This window comes from Cervus canadensis, chromosome 28 (genome assembly GCF_019320065.1).
Source record: "Cervus canadensis isolate Bull #8, Minnesota chromosome 28, ASM1932006v1, whole genome shotgun sequence".
In the NCBI taxonomy this organism is placed as follows: Eukaryota; Metazoa; Chordata; class Mammalia; order Artiodactyla; family Cervidae; genus Cervus; species Cervus canadensis.
In genome coordinates this window covers 10,986,072-11,004,847 of record NC_057413.1, presented here as the reverse complement: position 1 = coordinate 11,004,847, position 18,776 = coordinate 10,986,072, and the positions used below count along the sequence as shown (strand labels likewise).

General features: G+C 47.4%; 1 protein-coding gene across 3 annotated transcripts in view; it reads right to left on the bottom strand.

Moving 5' to 3' along the window:
• Positions 1-18,776, bottom strand: part of GMPR (guanosine monophosphate reductase) — a 59,512-nt gene that overhangs the window by 8,987 nt on the left and 31,749 nt on the right. The window contains exons 6-9 of one of the 3 annotated variants that reach the window (XM_043450028.1): positions 17,068-17,174; positions 15,272-15,346; positions 2,741-2,783; positions 18-177 (exon numbers count right to left, since the gene is read on the bottom strand). In XM_043450028.1, the coding sequence (XP_043305963.1) occupies positions 18-177; positions 2,741-2,783; positions 15,272-15,346; positions 17,068-17,174 (385 nt within the window). Of the gene's footprint in view, positions 1-17; positions 178-210; positions 1,394-2,740; positions 2,784-15,271; positions 15,347-17,067; positions 17,175-18,776 lie in introns of those variants that run through there. The other 2 variants (XM_043450030.1, XM_043450029.1) reach the window with 2 other exon arrangements.

Below are 18,776 nucleotides of genomic sequence, written 5' to 3'. Positions count from 1 at the left end.
ATCCCACCCCCACATACCTATACTCCGCGACCCCTCCTGAGTGTTTCTTCATTGCCGTCTCTGAGCTCATCCCATAGAACAGCTTGAGCTTCTGTCCGTTCCTCTCGATCACCTCTCCGGCACACTCAGTATGGCCCGAAAACATTCCTCCCAGCATGACAAAATCTGCTCCAGCTCCTGCACCCCAAAGTGGGGACAAAAAGCAGCAGCAGAGAAAAGGGTCAGGGAAAAGTCAGCTCCAGAAAGATGCAAGTACTACCAATTCCCTCTCTCTCCTCCTGGTTATAGCGAGAAAAAGCCCAACTTCCCCACTCAGGAAAAAAAGTTAAAGGCAGACAGGCACCAGACATTCTGAGCAACACAGCCTACTGAAGCTTGGTGACTAGTACACTGGGAAATCCTTAATGGTTATTGTTGACTTCCTATGACCAACGTCCACAGGTCTAACTCTGTTAAAATCAGAGGAACATTAGAAGTGAGCAGCACCTCAGCGTGTTTTCCAATCTCATACTTAATGCAATAAGTCCTCTGCCATGTCCCCATTGGGCATCTGGTCTACATGAAGGTCTCAGCACACTCACACTCTGTATAGACGTAAAGGGACCTCAGAACAGACAGAACTTCCTCCCCAAGAGCTTGGGCATGAAGGAGAGAAATCCGTACGTACATATATGTATATGTGTGTGCATTTGTGTGTAAACACATGTATGTCTGTGTACATCAAACACATATACACACATCTATCTATAGATATACCCTGTAAAACTCGACTCACACCTCTGTTGTGATAAACATTTGACTTCCAGAGTAAACACCACCCCATATAAATCACCGAATGACATGAAACTTCCAGGACAGGTACAGAGGAGACTGGGGTGTTGCAGCTGCCTTTGGAGGTTATGTTGGATCCAAACCAGGAGCGGTAGGACCAGGGCTGGCTCACTGCTCTGTCCTCAGTATTTATCACAGCACACGGCAGAGGTGGCGTGACTAGTTGTCAGGAAAGTAGAAGGCATACATGGAAGAAATAGAAATAGTCACCGTTCGCCATCCTGACCAGTCCTACTGAGGGTTTACATTCAGAATTGGAGGATATCAGGGTACAGAAGTGTTACACAACCAGGATGAAGGATCAGAAGCAGCAAGCACAGACTCCCCTAAAAAGTGGCCTTGACTGCTTCCAGCTGGTCGCTTAAATATCTGTAAGAGGACTTCGAGGTGTGCATCAGGTGTTCCAGGCCTTTCTGTCCAGCATCTCGGAAGGCCGACTCTGCAGGGCTGGACCCTGGGCCTGGCAATCAGGCAAGCAAGACACAGGGCCTCTCGACTTGGCAGAAAGCGTCGACGGCTTCCCTGCAGGGTCCCCAACACAAATGCCGGCTCCTCGGTCCCCCTGCCAGGATGATAAGGGGGCAGGGACAACTGGTGTCCGGTCAGGCCTCCTGATGACCACCACTCAGGCTTCCAATCACGTCCCTTTCTGAATGCTCCTGTGTCCTTTCCCAACCAGCATTTTTTCCCAAAGTGGTCCCTCTCCGTCCGAAGGCATGGCTACATTTCCTGGAATGGGGGTGGGGGGTGCGGGCACACCTTCAGAGCCTGAGTCCAGAGACCACTCTGCACAGGGTGTCCGTATGCACTGTTAGAAGGGAGCCCGAGACAGAACACCCCTCAGTGTTCAGTCCCTGCAGCTGAAAACCCCACAGGAGAAACGTCCTTGGCTGCTGTGATCCTTATTATAAGAGGCGAGTGAACAGACCAGTGGAGCAGGGGAGCAGGAATCCCGACTCCGCCCCCGAGTGCGGGACCCTTACCTCGCCTCTGGGGGCCTCCGGCCCCTGCACGTTCTCCAGGGTTGCTACAAAACCTAGCTGCTAAGAACACTGCCCTGTACTGTCATGAGCAGCGTTCGAAAAAACAATTAAAAAAAACACCATTTTAGATAGTTTAGAATTACCTAAATATTTAGATGAAATTCTAAAAATTTAGAATTATCTTAATATTTAGAAAAAATAATTTAAAAAAATGAACTTAAGACGTTCTACAGGCCAAACCGAAACAGCGATAAAGGACAGGAGGGGATGTCACCGCTTACAGGTCAGAGGAGGGGCCGGCGGCATCCCTGAGGGATGCCCAAGGCAGAAAAGTTCCCTCCAGCGAAAAAGAAAAAATAAACCAGCAGCAAACCCGGTCCTGGCATCAGGAAAGGAGGGAGTGGCTGCCTCCGGCTGGTACACCTCACAGCTGTGGACCGCAGTTGGCAAAGGTTCAGTGGCGGGCACGGGCACAGCCCGCAGAGACGCTAGATGACCCAGTGCCTTCCTAAGAAAACACCTGGCCAGCCAGGCCTCGTGGTCCAGCCCCACCAGACCGCAGCCCGACGCTGCTGCCCCCTAGTGGGAAACAGGCTCCTCAGCATCTGGCTTGTGAAACTGCGGCTGGGATTTCAGTCCCTCCCTGGGGATATTAACCCCAGGTTAGGCTCCAAACACCCGCTCGCTGAAGTTTTGGGGGGCATCAGACCTGGTACAGTCCTCTTCCATTGAGTCCCCTGAGCCTTCTCTGCCATCAGATAGAACCAAACGATGCCAGGATGTGGGCCAATCAGAGGCTGAGATCCAGGGAGAGGAAACTCAGGATTGGCCCCGATCCTCTCCCAATGTGTCTGCCCCCTCCCTCCGGCACCCCCGCAGGGAGCTCCCCACTCCCTGCACGCTCCCTCCCTTCCACGGCCTCTTACCAAAGGCTTTGGCGACATCTCCTGGACATGTGCAGCCTCCGTCCTTCAAAAAGGGGAAGAGCAAAGAGAGGAGGTCAGTGGGAGCTGGGCCAGGCCATTCCCCGCACCCCCCCACCTCCGCCGGGGGGAATGAGATGGTATCTGCTGGCCTAGCCCCCTCCATCCACCTCACCTGCAGACAAGCACACAACCAGCAGAGCCCAGGCCCAACACTTCTCTTGTAAGGAAGCCGGACCATGCTGGTACCTCTGTCAAGTTTATGATTAACCTCCTTCTCTGAACTTTTATTCCTTTTCTTGTTCAAAAACTTGTTCTCCTCAAGACTGAGGAGTATCAGAAAAAAAGAGAGGAACTGCAACCCAGCAGGACCCCATGGGGCCCTTCCTGGGAGACAGGCCTTCCCCTGTGTTGTCTGCTCAAGCTCCTCTCTGAAGTACCTAGATAATAGCATTTGATGCACAGTTCCTGAGTTGCTTTGCAGATATGAAAGTGAAAAGTGAAAGTGTTAGTTGCTCAGTCGTGTCCAACTCTTTGTGACCCCGGGAACTGTAGCCTGCCAGGCTCCTCTTGGCCATGGAATTCTCCAGGCAAGAATATTGGAGTGGGCTGCCATTCCCTTCTCCAGGGGATCTCCTGACCCAGGGATTGACCCCAGGTCCCTTACATTGCAGGCAGATCTTTTACGATCTGAGCCACCAAAGAAGTCCCTATTTGATGCACAGTTGAGTTGCTTTGCAGATATGAAAACCCACCACCAAACAGAAGATGTTAACTACTCTATTAATATCTGATGACCATGAGCACACAGCCCCAGGCCTCCTGGAACCTAAGGACTGATAACATAAACCCCTGTGACATCACCCTGTTCCCTCACCATCAACCAATCAGATAATTGTGCACAAGCTGATCACGTGACCCTGCAATCTCCGCCCCCCACACCCCAAGCTGGCTTTTTAAAAGTGCTTTGCCAAAACTCTCCCAGGAGCTTAGGGTTTTTTAAGGGCATGAGCCACTGTCTCTTTGCATGGCCCTGCAATTAACCTTTCTCTGCTCCAAACTCCAATGTTTCAGTTTGTTTGGCCTTTCTGCATCAGGCACTCCAACTTGTGCTAATACCCTCACCACTGCACCTGCCATTCCCAGGCCCCGTCAGTCATGTTTCAGGCCAGTAGACCCCCGCTCCCCCACCGGGCATCAGTACTCCACTTAGGATGCAGGAACCACTGAGCAGGCAGGATTGGGGGGCTGGACCTCATCTCCACCATGCCTGGCCACTGGCCATCCCCCATGTAACTATCATTCAGTCATCACCTCTCCCCGCTGCCCGGCATGAAGTGAGATTTATTTAGCACAAGAGCACAAGTATTTTATGAGCCACAAAGGACACTGAATTTGCTCTTTTATATTTCAAGCCTTGTGTCTCCTGGTCACTTTCTTGTAAGGTCCCCAGTTTCCTTCAAGTCAAACATAGGCTCCCGACACCCACGTGACCCACAGAGCGCCCTGCACTGGTTCAGTGCCCATCACCGTGGGCTGCCGGCACAGTCTGGCTGTGGGGATTATGTTCCAACACCAGGGACCCAGTACAAAACCACAGGACAAGGACCTACTGGGTTTGCTTACAAGCCCGAGAGGCACAGAATAACCAGGCTGCTACCTGCTGTTGGCAGTGTGGCCTGTGTGAGGTCCGAGGAGGAAAAGGCCAGCCACGTGGCCTGGGGTAGCCGCCCACCCAACAGAGAAAGGCAGAGAAGCAACGGCCCTGGGAATCCAGGTCAGTGCTCAGATGCAACGTGACAGAGCCCAGGGCCGGTCTTGGAGGGAAGTGCCTGTCCCCAGGAGAGGGGACACACTTTGGGAAGGATGCAGAAGACCCAGGCCACCTGAGCTACCCATGTGGTGATGGCAGGAAGGTGGAGGGCATCTCCGTGGAACTGAGAGGAATAACTTTACAAACAGCGTCTCTAACTGAGGACGTGGGTCCCTGTGACTCAGTCCTCCTTTTCCGATCTGCTTTTAAGCCTGTCCTTCCAGGAGCTAGACCTCAAACACTCAGTTCAGTTGCTCAGTTGTGTCCAGCTCTTTGCAGCCTCATGGACTGCAGCACGCCAGGCCTCCTGTCCATCGCCAGCTCCCAGAGCCTACTCAAACTCATGTTCATCGCATTGGTGATGCCACCCAACAATCTCATCCTCCGTCGTCCCCTTCTCCTCCTGCCTTCAATCTTTCCCAACATCAAGGTCTTTTCAAATGAGTCAGTTATTTGTATCAGGTGGCCAAAGTATTGAAGTTTCAGCTTTAGCATCAGTCCTTCCAATGAATATTCAGGACTGATTTCCTTTAGGATGGACTGGTTGAATCTCAAACACTGCTTCATTGCAATTCTGATCAAAAGGCAGGGGTGGGGATTCAATTTCTTGTTTTTATGATATATTTACTGACTGCAATTACCTCCTCCATCAAGTGCATCACTCATGTCTGGCTTTCCTGACCCCAGAGGACCATGGAGTCACAAGCAAGGATTTATTTCAGAGGCAGGCTCTTCATAAAAGGGATGTGGCCATAGCCCTTCATGTGAATACAGTCACATACACAGCCGTGTGTCCGGCCGGTGCTTCAAATTTCCCGCATATTTTTACTTTCTTTTTATTTTTTTTTTTAACTTTCTCTTTCAAAGGTGCAACCCCTCTATGCCCTTCACTTGACTTGCCAATTATTTTTAAATTGCTTTATCTTTCTATCAAAACCAGTTCTCCACAGTAGGGTTTCAAACTTATAACCTCAAAAGAATAAATAGGGACTGGCCTTGGCAGTCTAATGGTCAAGACTCCCAAGCCATGGGTTTGATCCCTGGGTGGGGAACTAATATCCCATATGCCATACAGTATGGCCAGAAAAAAAGAACGTTAAATAAACTCATGCTTCCAATAAAAAGGTCCCTAGCAGGGTCTGACTTAAAAGATGTGCACACACCTGCCCACACACACACAAAAGCGTATTCTTAAGTCTTAATTCACTTGTGAATAGTTTGTGACTGCTCATGCAGGCTTCTGCAAATGTCACACCTGTGTGGTCAGTGATGAGGCCTGACTCAGAAAGCCTGCACTCTAGGGACCCCCAGAGAACAAGCTCTTCTCCTCCCAGGATGTACACAGATGTCAAGATGTCCACAGTTAACAGGACTTCATGATGTGCTTTGGAGAGGAAACCATACATAGCACCTCGTCTACTCACTGCGCCAGGGTGCGATTTATGAAATAGGCAATGCACAGCCAAAAGGCAGGACTACAGTTTAACCCAGTGCAACCCAACATCACATGACGCCTTAGGGCAAAGGAGTCTGCCCGCAACTACATTTACAGGTAAGCTCCAAAGGAGGGTCAAAGCATCCTTCATGTTCTCAGGAGGCAGAGACATGCATTTACTTTCATACATGAACACACACACTTGCAGGGAAAAAAAACAACATGCAAATATTTCAAGGGTTACTTGTTTTCCAAGAGTGTTGAAGTATTTAAGTAGAAAGGGTATCACATGACATGAGTGGTGATTCGATCTGTGAACTGTCAGCATGACCTCTTCTTAAAAATACCTGCCCAGCCCTAAAAGAAGAGGCAGTGAAAACAAGCATGCAGTGGACAGAGGGGACTAAATCAAGCACCAACTATGAACAAGGGGGTTCTTACAAATTTCATTTTTCTATTCAAACACCACAAGTACCAGAGGCTGATATTTTGTAGGTGGGGAAAAACAAAGAGGGAGGCTCAGAAAGGTGGAGTGACTTGTTCAAGGTCACACAGCTATAATAATGGATGAATGAGATTAGAACCCTAGTTAAGAGGAAACTCTAAAAATGTCTAGAAGCATACATATCAAAACATTAGCAGTGGTTATCTTAAGATGGCATTTCTATAGAAGCAAAAATAGAGAAATGGGACCTAATCAAGCTTTTAAGCTTTTGCACAGCAAAGGAAACCATAATCATAACAAAAAGACAACCTATGGACTGGGAGAAAATATTTGCAAATGATACAACTGACAAGAGCTTAATTTTCTAAATATACAAACAGTTCATACAACTCAAAAACAAACAAACAATCCCATCAAAAAATGGGCAAAAGGCCTAAATAGACATTTCTCCAAAGAAGACATACTGATGGTCAATAGGGACATGAAAAGATGCTCATCATCTCTAGTTATTAGAGAAATGCAATCAAAAGTACAATGAGGTACCCCTCGCACCAGGCAGAATGGACATCATTAAAAAGTCTACAAATGGCAAATGATAGAGAGGGTGTGAAGAAAAGAACTCTGCTACACTGTTGGTGGGAATGTAAATTGGTGCAGCCACTATGGAAGAGTATGGAGCATGGAGGTTCCTCAAAAAACTAAAAATAGAGTTGCCATGTGATCCAGCTGGTCCCACTCCTGGGCATCTATCCAGACCACACTCTAATTTGAAAAGAAACACACACCTCTATGTTCACAGCAGCACCAGTCACAATACCCAAGACATGGAAACAACCTAAACTGTCCTTTGACATATGAATGGATAAAGCTCTCTCTACACACACGCACACACACAGAGGAATATTACGCAGCCTTAAAAAGAATGAAATCATGCCATTTGCAGCAACATGAATGGACCTACAGATTATCATACCAAATGAAGCAAGTCAAAAAGAGAAAGACAGGGGCTTCCCTGGTGGCTCAGCGGGAAAGAATCCATCTGCCAGTGCAGGGGCACGGGTACAATCCTGGATCCAGGAAGATCCCACACGCTGTGGAGCAACTAAGCCCGTCCGTGCACCACAAGTACTGCGCCTGCGCTCTAGAGCCCGGGAGCCGCAGCTACTGAGCCTGCGCACCCTGGAGCCCACGCCCTACAAGAGAAGTCACCGCAATGAGACGTCTGCACGCCGCAGCTAGAGAGTGGCCCCTGCTTGCCACAGCTAGAGAAAAGCCCGCGCAGCAACAAAGACCCAGGACAGCCCGAAATAGGTTATTCTTTTAAAAGACAAATACAGTATCATTTATATATGGAATCTAAAATATGGCACAAACGACCTTATCTACAAAACAGAAACAGGTTCACAGACATAGAGAACCAGACGTCTTGTGCTTGCCAAGAGGGAGGGGTTGAAGGGAGGAGAGAATGGAAGTTTGGGATTAGCAGATGCTAACTATTATATGTAAAATGGGTAAACAACAGTGTCCTACTGTATAGCACAGGGAACCATATTCAATATCCTGCAATACATCATAATGGAAAAGTATATATATGTGTGTGTAACTGAATCACTTTGCAGTCCAGCAGAAATTAACACACTGTAGATCAACTATGCTTTAATAAGTTTTTTTTTAAAGATGGCATTTCTCGTTGTCTTTATTTCCTTTTTATTTCTTTTACTAGGCTAAACGTATTTGGTTGAGGGATTTTTCAAGCCTCAAAAAAATTAAATTTTTTGAATGACTTTGTTTAGATCTTTTCAGATAATGGTCTGACCATTCCTAAACTAACCATTCCTAAGCTAATGCATTAAATCAACAAAATAAGAAATCTGCGGATCAGTGGATGCCTCTCTGTGGAGGGTCAGGGAGTGGACGAGAGCCCTACTGACTGGGTGGAGATGAGCCAGGGGTTGGGGGTTACTCTGAATCAGCCCCACCTCTATCATTCTCTCCTCAAACTGGAGAAGCCTGCTCTGTAGGTCTTTATCAAATACAATGGTTAAAATTTTGGCCCTGAGTAGAGAGACAACAGTGATTCCAGCCAATCTCATCACAGGACTTTTTTTTTTAGGTCCTGGGAAGCACTACAGAGTCCAAACTATTTTGGGTATGGACAGTGAACTCATCTGGTTGTTCAAATCCCTCACCTTCCTCAGGGTTCACCCGGTCCTGACTCTGATCTCTTCACTGGAACACAGGCTTTGGAGCCCTGAGGGGAAAGGCCGAGCCATAAGCACAGATTAAGCTGAAGCTTCCCCCAAAGCACTGGGGTCGGAAAGGGGCGGACCGGGAATGCTGGGCCAACCCTGCATTCTTGTTGACTTCAGCGAGCCCTCACCCTCTGAGCCTCCACATCTCCTAAATGAGGGTGATCCAGGGAAGGCGTGGAGCACAGGAGGTGAACGGGCCTCGGTCTCAGAGCTGGCTCTGCCCTCCACCAGCAGTGTGATGCTGAGCAAATCACTACGGTCTCCAGGCTAAAGTCTCCTCACCAGGTGTGATGATGTTACATGTCAACTTGACTGGGCTGTGGAGTGGCATTTGGCCAAAAATTGTCCTGGGTGTTTCTGAGAGGGTGTTTTGGGGATAAGAGTGTGTGCATGCTAAGTCGCTTCAGCCGTGTCCCAACTCTTGGCAATCCTATGGACTGTAGCCTACCAGGCTCCTCTGTCCATGGGGTTCTCCATGTTAAGAATACTGGAGTGGATTGCCATGCCCTTCGCCAGGGGAATCTTCCCAACCCAGGGATTGAACCCATGTCTCTTACACTGGCAGGCAGATTCTTTACCACCGGCACCACCTGGGAAGCCCTTTGTGGATGAGATTAATATGCAAATCAGTAAAGCAGACTGCTCGCCCGCATGTGGGTGGGCCTCACCTAATCATCTGAAGGCTTGAATGGCATGGAAAGGATGAGACTTTCCCAAGGGAGAGGATTCTTCCTCAATGACTGCCTTAGAGTTGTTCCACTGACTCCCGCAGAAACACGGCTCTCCCTGGTTCTCAGGTCTTGGAACTCAAGACTGGAACCACACAGTCAGCTTGCCAACTGCAGCTTGCCAACTCACCCTACAGATCTTGCGATTTTTTTCAGTCCTATCGTCACGTGAACCAATTTATTTCCTTATAATAAATCTACTTCTATCTAAACTCATATATGCGCACACACACACACACACACACACACACACACACACACACACACACACACACACACACACACACACACACACACACACACACACACACACACACACACACCCCTACTGGTTCTGTTTCTCTGGAGAACCCTGACTAACACACCTGTCCAAAGAAGATAATAGCTACCTCATACCTAGACGGTTCCAGGGATTAGAGGTTATGGTATACCGTGCCCAGAAGACAGATGTTCAATACCTGACAGCCATCATGACCTCGAAAGCTGTTTCTACCTTTAAAATGCTCTCCTTTGCGTCACGTCCCCAGTACATGAAAGACAAAATGAACTGGTCACACCTTACTCTTCACCTATCCCAGGGGGTGTCTTGGATTTCTTAGCCCTCTGCCTCTCAGAAGCCCACATGGATCACAATAAATACAAACTCAGTTCAAGTCCAGCCTCTTGGGTGTGGCCAACCCCCTGACAGCTTCCTTCTGAACTGCAGTAGCAAAGATGTGCAAATTCAGCAATGAGAGTATGAGGCAGCTGGAAGGAAGCCGGACAAAGAGGCAGGATCCAAACAACTGACAGGTTTCCACTGGGTTTAGGTCTCTTGGCAAGTGGGGGAAACCTGTCTGTGAAACTCCATTAGACAAATGGACAGCAAGAAAAACAGCTGCTCTGAACCACAAGATACTTAGCTGATCAGAGGAATGAGCTGAAGTCAGGGATGCAGAACCCATGTAAGTCTGTGAACTTCACAGGGTCTCTGCTGGTTACAAATTGAACTTCTAGCCCTATCTAGGAAAGCTCTGGCCACCCATGGAAAAATAAGAACCTCAGAGCATCAGGACCACCAGCCTGGGCTGTCACCGTCCCTGACAAACTCAGAGAAACTGTTTTGTGGGTGTCAAAAGATGGCTCTGGCACATGGACCCAGCCTGTGTGTGCTGAGCCTGACTCTAGAAGCCAGTATCTCTCAAGCTTGAGAACAGACCCAGATTACAGACCTCGGAGGGCTTGTTAATTTCACCTTCAGGGCTTCTCATTCACTAGGTCTGAGATGAGGCCTGAGGACTTCTCACAAGTTCTCAGCTGATACTGGTACTGCTGGTCTGGGCACACACTTAGAGAACAGATGACATAAGCTATAAATTAGAGAGTGCTGGGTAAGGAGATCCCCAGTTGATTTTCAGAGTGACTTGTGGTGCAAACACAGCCTCCACCCCTGCTCCCCCTGCAAAATCCTGTAAACTAAGCAAGTGTAAAATTTCCGGAAAGACACAAGTATGGGATCTCAGAGTAAGTCCATAGTAACACTTCATTAATTTGACCTCTACAAATTTAGAAATGGTGGTCATTGAAGGAATATATATAAGGTCTAAATTGTTATTTAAGACTCTTGATGGTGAGTGGAGAATTATGACTAATTACATATGGTGCTCTAGGGGCCAAACTATGAACAGTCTCATTCACCAGGATTGAGGGAATGTAAATTGATATATGCACTATGGAGAACAGTATGGGAATTCCTCAAAAATCTAAAAATAGAGCTACCATATGATCCAGCAATCCCATTCCTGGACACATACCAGAGAAAACCATAACTCAAAAAGATACATGCACCCCAATGTTCATTTCAGCACTATTTACAATACCAGGACATGGAAGCAACCTAAATGTCCATCGACAGATGAATGGATAAAGAAGATGTGGTACATATGCACAATCACACACACAATGGAATATTACTCTGCCATAAAATGGAATGAAATTGTGCCATTTGCAGAGACACAGATGGACCTGTATACAGAATGAAGTAAGTCAGAAGGGAAAATCAAATATCATATCTTAACACATATATGTGGAATATAGAAAAATGGTACAGACGAACTTATTTGCAAAGCAGAAATAGTCACAGATGTAGAGAACAAATGTAGGGAGACCAAGGGGGAAAGGAGAGGGTGAAATGAATTGGGAGATTGGGATTGACATTTATACACTATCATGCATAAAATAGGTAACTAGTGAGAACCTACTGTATAGCACAAGGAATCCTACTCAATGCTCTGTGGTGACCTATGCGGGAAGGAAGAGGGGATATATGTATACATGTGGCTATGCTGTACAACAGAAACACAACATTATAAATCAAGTGTACTTCAATAAACACTTTTTTTTTTAATTAAACAGAATGGGGGCCAGGAATGAGTACAGTGAAAAGCTTCCCTGGTGACTGTCATACAACCAGCCCAAGAGGCGGCTATGGTGAGCGTTCAAGAACCACATTGGAGGACTGCCCTGTTTGGTAATTCCAATGACGTCAATCAACTCACTCCATAAATGTAGGATGATGGCTCTATGTCAGCCTTTTATACACAAGTTGTTCAACAAATGGGTCTTAATTTATTCACTGGGGCAAAAGCTAAAAGAGAAAGATACTGAGCTGAAGACCTTAGAACTGTCGTGCATGTGTGCTAAGTCGTTTCAGTCATGTCTGACTCTCTGTGCCCCTATGGACTATAGCCCACCAGGCAAGGATACTGGAGTGGGTTGCCATGCCCTTCTCCAAGTGATCTTCCCAACCGAGGGATCGAAGCTGCATCTCTTATGCCTCCTGCATTGGCAGGCGGGTTCTTTATCTCTAGCACCACCTGGGAAAGAACTCTGTCAGCACCCGATAAATCTTCGGTCATTTATTCCAGCCCCAGCACACAGTAGATGCTCAATGAATATGAACTAACTGAATGAATGGATGGATGGAAAGCCTGGATGAGAAATCAGAAGGAACACAGGAAGTGAGTGTGGGACCGTGAATCAAAGACCTAGATCTTCATTTTGGCATATCAAGTCATGTGGGGGGAAGCACTGGCAGCAAGGCTCAGATGCTCTAGTAAAATCTGAAAGAGATTGTGTGCTCGTAGGGATTTTTAAAGTATATTATTATACCCTCAATACCGAAATCAGATTGATTATATTCTTTGCAGCCGAAAATGGAGAGGCTCTATACAGTCAGCAAAAACAAGACTGGGAGCTGACTGTGGCTCAGATCACAAATTTTCTATTGCAAAATTCAGACTTAAATTGAAGACAGTAGAGAAAACCGCTATTCTGGTATGACCTAAATCAAATCCCTTATGATTATACAGTGGAAGTGACAAAGAGATTTAAGGGATTAGATCTGATAGACAGAGTGCCTGAAGAACTATGGGTGGAGATTCATAGCACTGTATGGGAGGTGGTGATCAAAAACATCCCTAAGAAAAAGAAATGCAAAAAGGCAAAAAGGTTGTCTGAGAAGGCCTTACAAATAGCTGAGAAAAGAGAAGGGAAAGGCAAAGGAGAAAAGGAAAGATACACCCATTTGAATGAAGAGTTCCAAAGAATAGCAAGGAGAGATAAGAAAGCTTTAAGTGAACAATGCAAAGAAATAGAGGAAAACAATAGAATGGGAAAGACTAGAGATCTCTTCAAGAAAATTAGAGATACAAAAGGAACATTTCATGCAAAGATGGGCACAATAAAGGACAGAAACAGTACGGACCTAACAGAAGCAGAAGATATTAAGAAGAGGTGGCAAGACTACACAGAAGAACTATACAAAAAAGGTCTTCATGACCCAGATAACCATGGTGGTGTGATCAGTCATCTAGAGCCAGACATCCTGGAGTCTGAAGTCAAGTGGGTCTTTGGAGGCATTACTATGAACAAAGCTAATAGAGATGATGGAATTCCAGCTGAGCTATTTCAAAGCCTAAAAAATGATGCTGTAAAGGTGCTGCACTCAATATGCCAGCAAATTTGGAAAACTCAGCACTGGCGACAGGACTGGAAAAGGTCACTTTTCATTCCAATCCCAAAGACAGGGATGCCAAAGAATGCTCAAACTACCGCACAATTGCACTCATCTCACATGTTAGCAAAGTAATGCTCACTATTCTCCAAGCTAGGCTTCAACAGTCCGTGAACCGAGAACTTCCAGATGTGCAAGCTGGATTTAGAAAAGGCAGAGGAAACAAAGATCAAATTGCTAATACCCACTGGATCAAGGAAAAAGCAAGAGAATTATAGAAAAACACCTGCTTCATTGACTATGCTCAAGTCTTTGTGTGGATCACAACAAACTGTAGAAAATTCTTCAAGAGATAGGAATACCAGGCCACCTTACCTGCCTCCTAAGAAATCTGTATGCAGGTCAAGCAAGTTAGAACCAGACACGGAACAACAGACTGTACCAAATGGGGAAAGGAGTACGTCAAGAGTGTATATTGTCACCCTGCTTATTTAACTTATATGTAGAGTAAATCATGTGAAATACCAGGTTGGATGAAGCACAAGCTTGAATCAAGACTGCTGAGAGAAATATCAATAACCTCAGATATGCAGATGATACCACCCTTATGGCAGAAATCGAAGAGGAACTCAAGAACCTCTTGTTGAAAGTCAAAGAGGAGAGTAAAAAAGCTGGTTTAAAACTCAACATTCAAAAGACAAAGATTATGGCATCTGGTCCCATCACTTCATGGCAAATAGATGGGGAAACAATGGAAACAGTAACAAGCTTTATTTTGAGGGGCTCCAAAATCACTGCTGATGGTGACTGCAGCCATGAAATTAAAAGACGCTTGCTCCTTGAAAGAAAAGTTATGACCAACCTAGACAGCATATTAAAAAGCAGAGACATTACTTTGCCAAGAAAGGTCCGTCTAGTCAAAGCTATGGTTTCCAGTAGTCATGTGTGGATGTGAGAGTTGGACCATAAAGAAAGCTGAGCACTGAAGAATTGATGCTTTTGAACTGCAGTGTTGGAGAAGACTCTTGAGAATCCCTTGGACTCCAAGGAGATCCAACCAGTCCATTCTAAAGGAAATCAGTCCTGAATATTCATTGGAAGGACTGATGCTGAAACTCCAATACTTTGGCCACCTGATGCAAAGAGCCAACTCACTAGAAAAGTCCCTGATGCTGGGAAAGATTAAGGGCAGGAAGAGAAAGAGGCAACAGAGGATGAGATGGATGGATGGCATCATCGACTCAATGAACATAAGTTTCAGCAACTCCAGGGGACAGTGAAGGACAGAGAAGCCTGTTGTGTTGTAGTCCATGGGGTAGCAAAGAGTCGGACACGACTGAGTGATTGAACAACAAATTATGTCCTCAAAGCAGGTCCAGAAATCAAATCTCACCAGTTTCAATGCTGAACCAAAACCAATAACAGATCATTCCACCATAATATGTTAATTTACTACATCCATTTTTTTTTTACCAAAATAACCTGTCAATTATTTAATGTGAGAGCTTGACTTAGCAACTGAACAAGTGAAAAGGACTGAAGATTTAATTTACTATATTTGAGTCCATTGTTATAACACCACTAAAAACATGCCAAAAGTTCAGAATTTAGATATATATTATTAAATATATATAATTCAAATGTTTATAGGATATATATGGGCTTCCTATATGGCTCAGCTGGTAAAGAATCTGCCTGCAATGTGGGAGACCTGGGTTCAATCCCTGAGTTGGGAAGATACCCTGGAGAAGGCAAAGGCTACCGAATCCACTATTCTGGCCTGGATAGTCCCATGGACTGTTCACACCATGGGGTTGTGAAGAGGAGGACATGACTGAGAGACTTATTATATATATATATCACCCACATAAGCTGAAGCCATAGATCTGTCCAAGTCCATCCAGCTATATCTGACAAGTTCTGCCTGTTCTGGGCATCTCACCTAGAAGGAGACAGATGTGATGACTACTTGAATGATGGTCATGTCGATAAAGGTAGAGAAGAATGATAGATAAACTGAGGGTTAAATTGACACACATTCAATCTGTAATATTTAGTTGCTGAGTACTGGGGTGTTGTCCTTCCAGGAGCTCCATAACAGTGCTGTTAGATCACTGACTCTCTTCACCTCCATCCATATACCCCTCCACCCACATAATTTAACTTCTGCCCCCAGCATCGCACCGAACCCACGCTGACGACAGAAACCGGTGACCGGCCAGAGCACTGACAGCTCTGCAGATGTGAGAAGCTAAGGTGAGGTCGCCTTGGAGAAGGGCGGGCTCTAGTCCCATATGACTGATGTTCTTATAAAAAGGAGAAATCTGGATACAAAGGCAGATGTGCATGCGGGGAGGATGCCCTGTGAAAACTGGAGCTCTGGTGTCCTTAGCCGAGCAACTACCATAAACTCTGGAGGCTAGAATGGGGGTTTCCCTGGAGGCTTCGTGGCCCTACTGACACATTGATCTTGGACCTCTGACCTCCAGAAGAGTGAGACAATATACTTCTCTTATTTGTTCAGTTCAGTCACTCAATCCTATCCAACTCTTTGCGACCCCATGGACTGCAGCACGCCAGGCCTCCCTGTCCATCACCAACTCTCAGGGTTTACTCAAACTCATGTCCATTGAGTCGGTGATGCTATCCAACCATCTCATCCTCTGTCTTCCCCTTCTCCTCCCGCCTTCAATCTTTCCCAGCATCAGGGTCTTGTCCAATGAGTCAGTTCTTCACATCAGATGGCCAAACTATTGGAGTTTCAGCTTCAGCAACAGTCCTTTCAATGAATATTCAGGACTGATTTCCTTTAGAATGGACTGGTTGGATCTCCTTACTGTCCAGGGGATTTTCAAGGGTCTTCTCCAACACCACAGTTCAAAAGCATCAATTCCTCAGCACTCAGCTTTCTTTATAGTCCAACTCTCACATCCATACATGACTACCGGAAAAACCATTGCCTTGACTAGACGGACGCTTGTTGACAAAGTAATGTCTCTGCTTTTTAATATGCTGTCTAGGTTGGTCATAACTTTCCTTCCGAGGAGTAAGTGTCTTTTAATTTCATGGCTGTAGTCACCATCTGCAGTGATTTTGGAGCCCAAAAAAGTAAAGTCAGCCACTGTTTCCCCGTCTATTTGCCATGAAGTGATGGGACCGGATGCCATGATCTTAGTTTTCTGAATGTTGAGCTTTCAGCCAACTTTTTCACTCTCCTCTTTCACTTTCATCAAGAGGCTCTTGAATTCTTCTTCGCTTTCTGCCATAAGGGTGGTGTCATCTGTATATCTGAGGTTATTGATATTTCTCCTGGCAATCTTGATTCCAGCTTGTGCGTCATCCAGTAAGGGGCACTTTGTTACAGCGAGCCCTAGCAAGAGAACACGTGACCCTCTCATTTTCTCAAAGCTCCCCATGTATCCCATCATGATACGCACCACCTCCAGCCATTACTGACTACAGAGTAGTTACTGACCAAGGAGCCGCCCCCTTCTCCGCAGTCCCCAGGAAGCAGGGCCTGTACCTCTGTTGAGTGTCACCGAACGCTGCGAGCATGGTCCCCAGCTGGCTCCCGAGACCACAGGGTCACCAACGAGGTGAAGGGCAGCCGGGGAGCAAGGGCCTCCCGGAAACGCCCGCCCCCAGCCCCCCTCGGACACCTACCGAGATGATGTGCCCCTTCAGGCCATGGGCCGAGTCTGCGCACTCGATCACAGCACTCAGCTGGGGGTAGCCCACCCCTGTCTTGGTGCGGGTGGTACACACGGAACCTGGATGGAGGAGGAGGGGAACCCCAGAGAGAGATGGTTAGGACTGAGCAAGACTTGACAAAATGAGCCTCCTCTCCCATCACACAGCCGTACCCCCATTTCCTGGGGGTGGGGGAGGGGGGTGGAGGCGGGGCGCGGGGTGGGGTGGCCCCCGCAGCTCAGCGGAGGTGGCTACAACCACCGTCCTGGCCACTCATCCCTTCCAGGCTGCATCACCCGCATCTGCTCAGGTCCAGGACACTCCCCCCTACACCAGTCACCGTCACTCTCCATGACATCAGCTCCCTCGACTTCCCAACCTTCAACTCTACTCCTTCCCACCTTCCCTCACTTCCCACACAACCACAAGGGACCTTCAGACGCCTCCCACGGCCTTGAGCCTCCTTGACCTTCAACTTCTGTCAAATGACTCACTTCTCTAAGCCTCAGTGCCTCGCTTAAAAAGTGGAAATGAAAGCACTGACCTCACGGGGCTGTGATGGAGATGAAATGACATGAGGGGATGAAGACTGCCCGGCCTCCAGTCAGCCGCAAGCAAAGGGGCCCGGCGCCCAGGGCATGCTCACAGCCGCCCTCTGCCTCAGCTCTGCCTCTACACATGCCAGCCTCCTGGTCCTCACCCTCTCCTGGTCCATCTCTCACCCTGTCCAGCCCGGCCTCTGAGGTCAGCTTCCACTGAAGAACTCACAGCAGCCACCCCAATGCCTTCATTCCCCCTGACCTCTGCCCTCCCCATGGTCAACTGCAGTCCTAGTTCACTGTCTGCAGTGCATCAGCCCAGTTAGGTCCAGGCCGAATCAGACGGGCCTCTCCAGCACGTCTCCATGCCCAAGCTTCCCCTTCCCTCCCAGCAGACCAGCGCCTGCTCCGAGGCCAGCCAGCTCAAGCTCTGGACTATCTACCCGCCTGTCCCCTCTTCTCTCCGTCCGCCCCACTTGGTACCCCCCAGCCTCACTGACCTTTCCTTTCCTCCCACCTCGGGGAACCCCTGTATGTGATGTTCTGTCTCTCGAGCGCTCCCCTCTGCACCAACCCCCTGGTCTGCCCAAGCCTATCTCATCTCCCAGGCTTCATCTTCAAGGTCACTGCCTCAGGGACGTTGTTCGTCACAGCAGCTCATTTCAAAAAGAGCATTTAAGTCATTATTTGTGTAAGAACTGAGGATCTGTTTTCTCTGCTGGAGGGTAAGCTCCATGGATATTCATTGTTTGTGGATCCAGCGCTGAGAACAGACCTTTGTGCATAATTAGGCCGCTATAAATAGTCACTGAAAGAATGCTTGAACTCAAGAATGAATGAGTCACATCTCTGTCTCCACGCTTCACCACTCACTCACTCACTCTGTCACTCCTGCCCATCTGGGGGTGTCGCCTATGGGCCAGTGTAAAAGCTGAGCGTGAACTTGCATAAAGCCTCTGCCTCCTCTCCTTTTCCCCACCATCACTAGTGGCTTCCCAGCTGCCCACAAACCTCTCCCAACAGGTCGAGAGTCAAGGCTATATATATACTTTGAGGCCTGGTCCGGCAGGGACACCGGGACCAGGGGAGCCGCCTTCTCCCGCATCCAGTTGCAGGGAGGAGCCATCTCCTTCTCTCCATCCT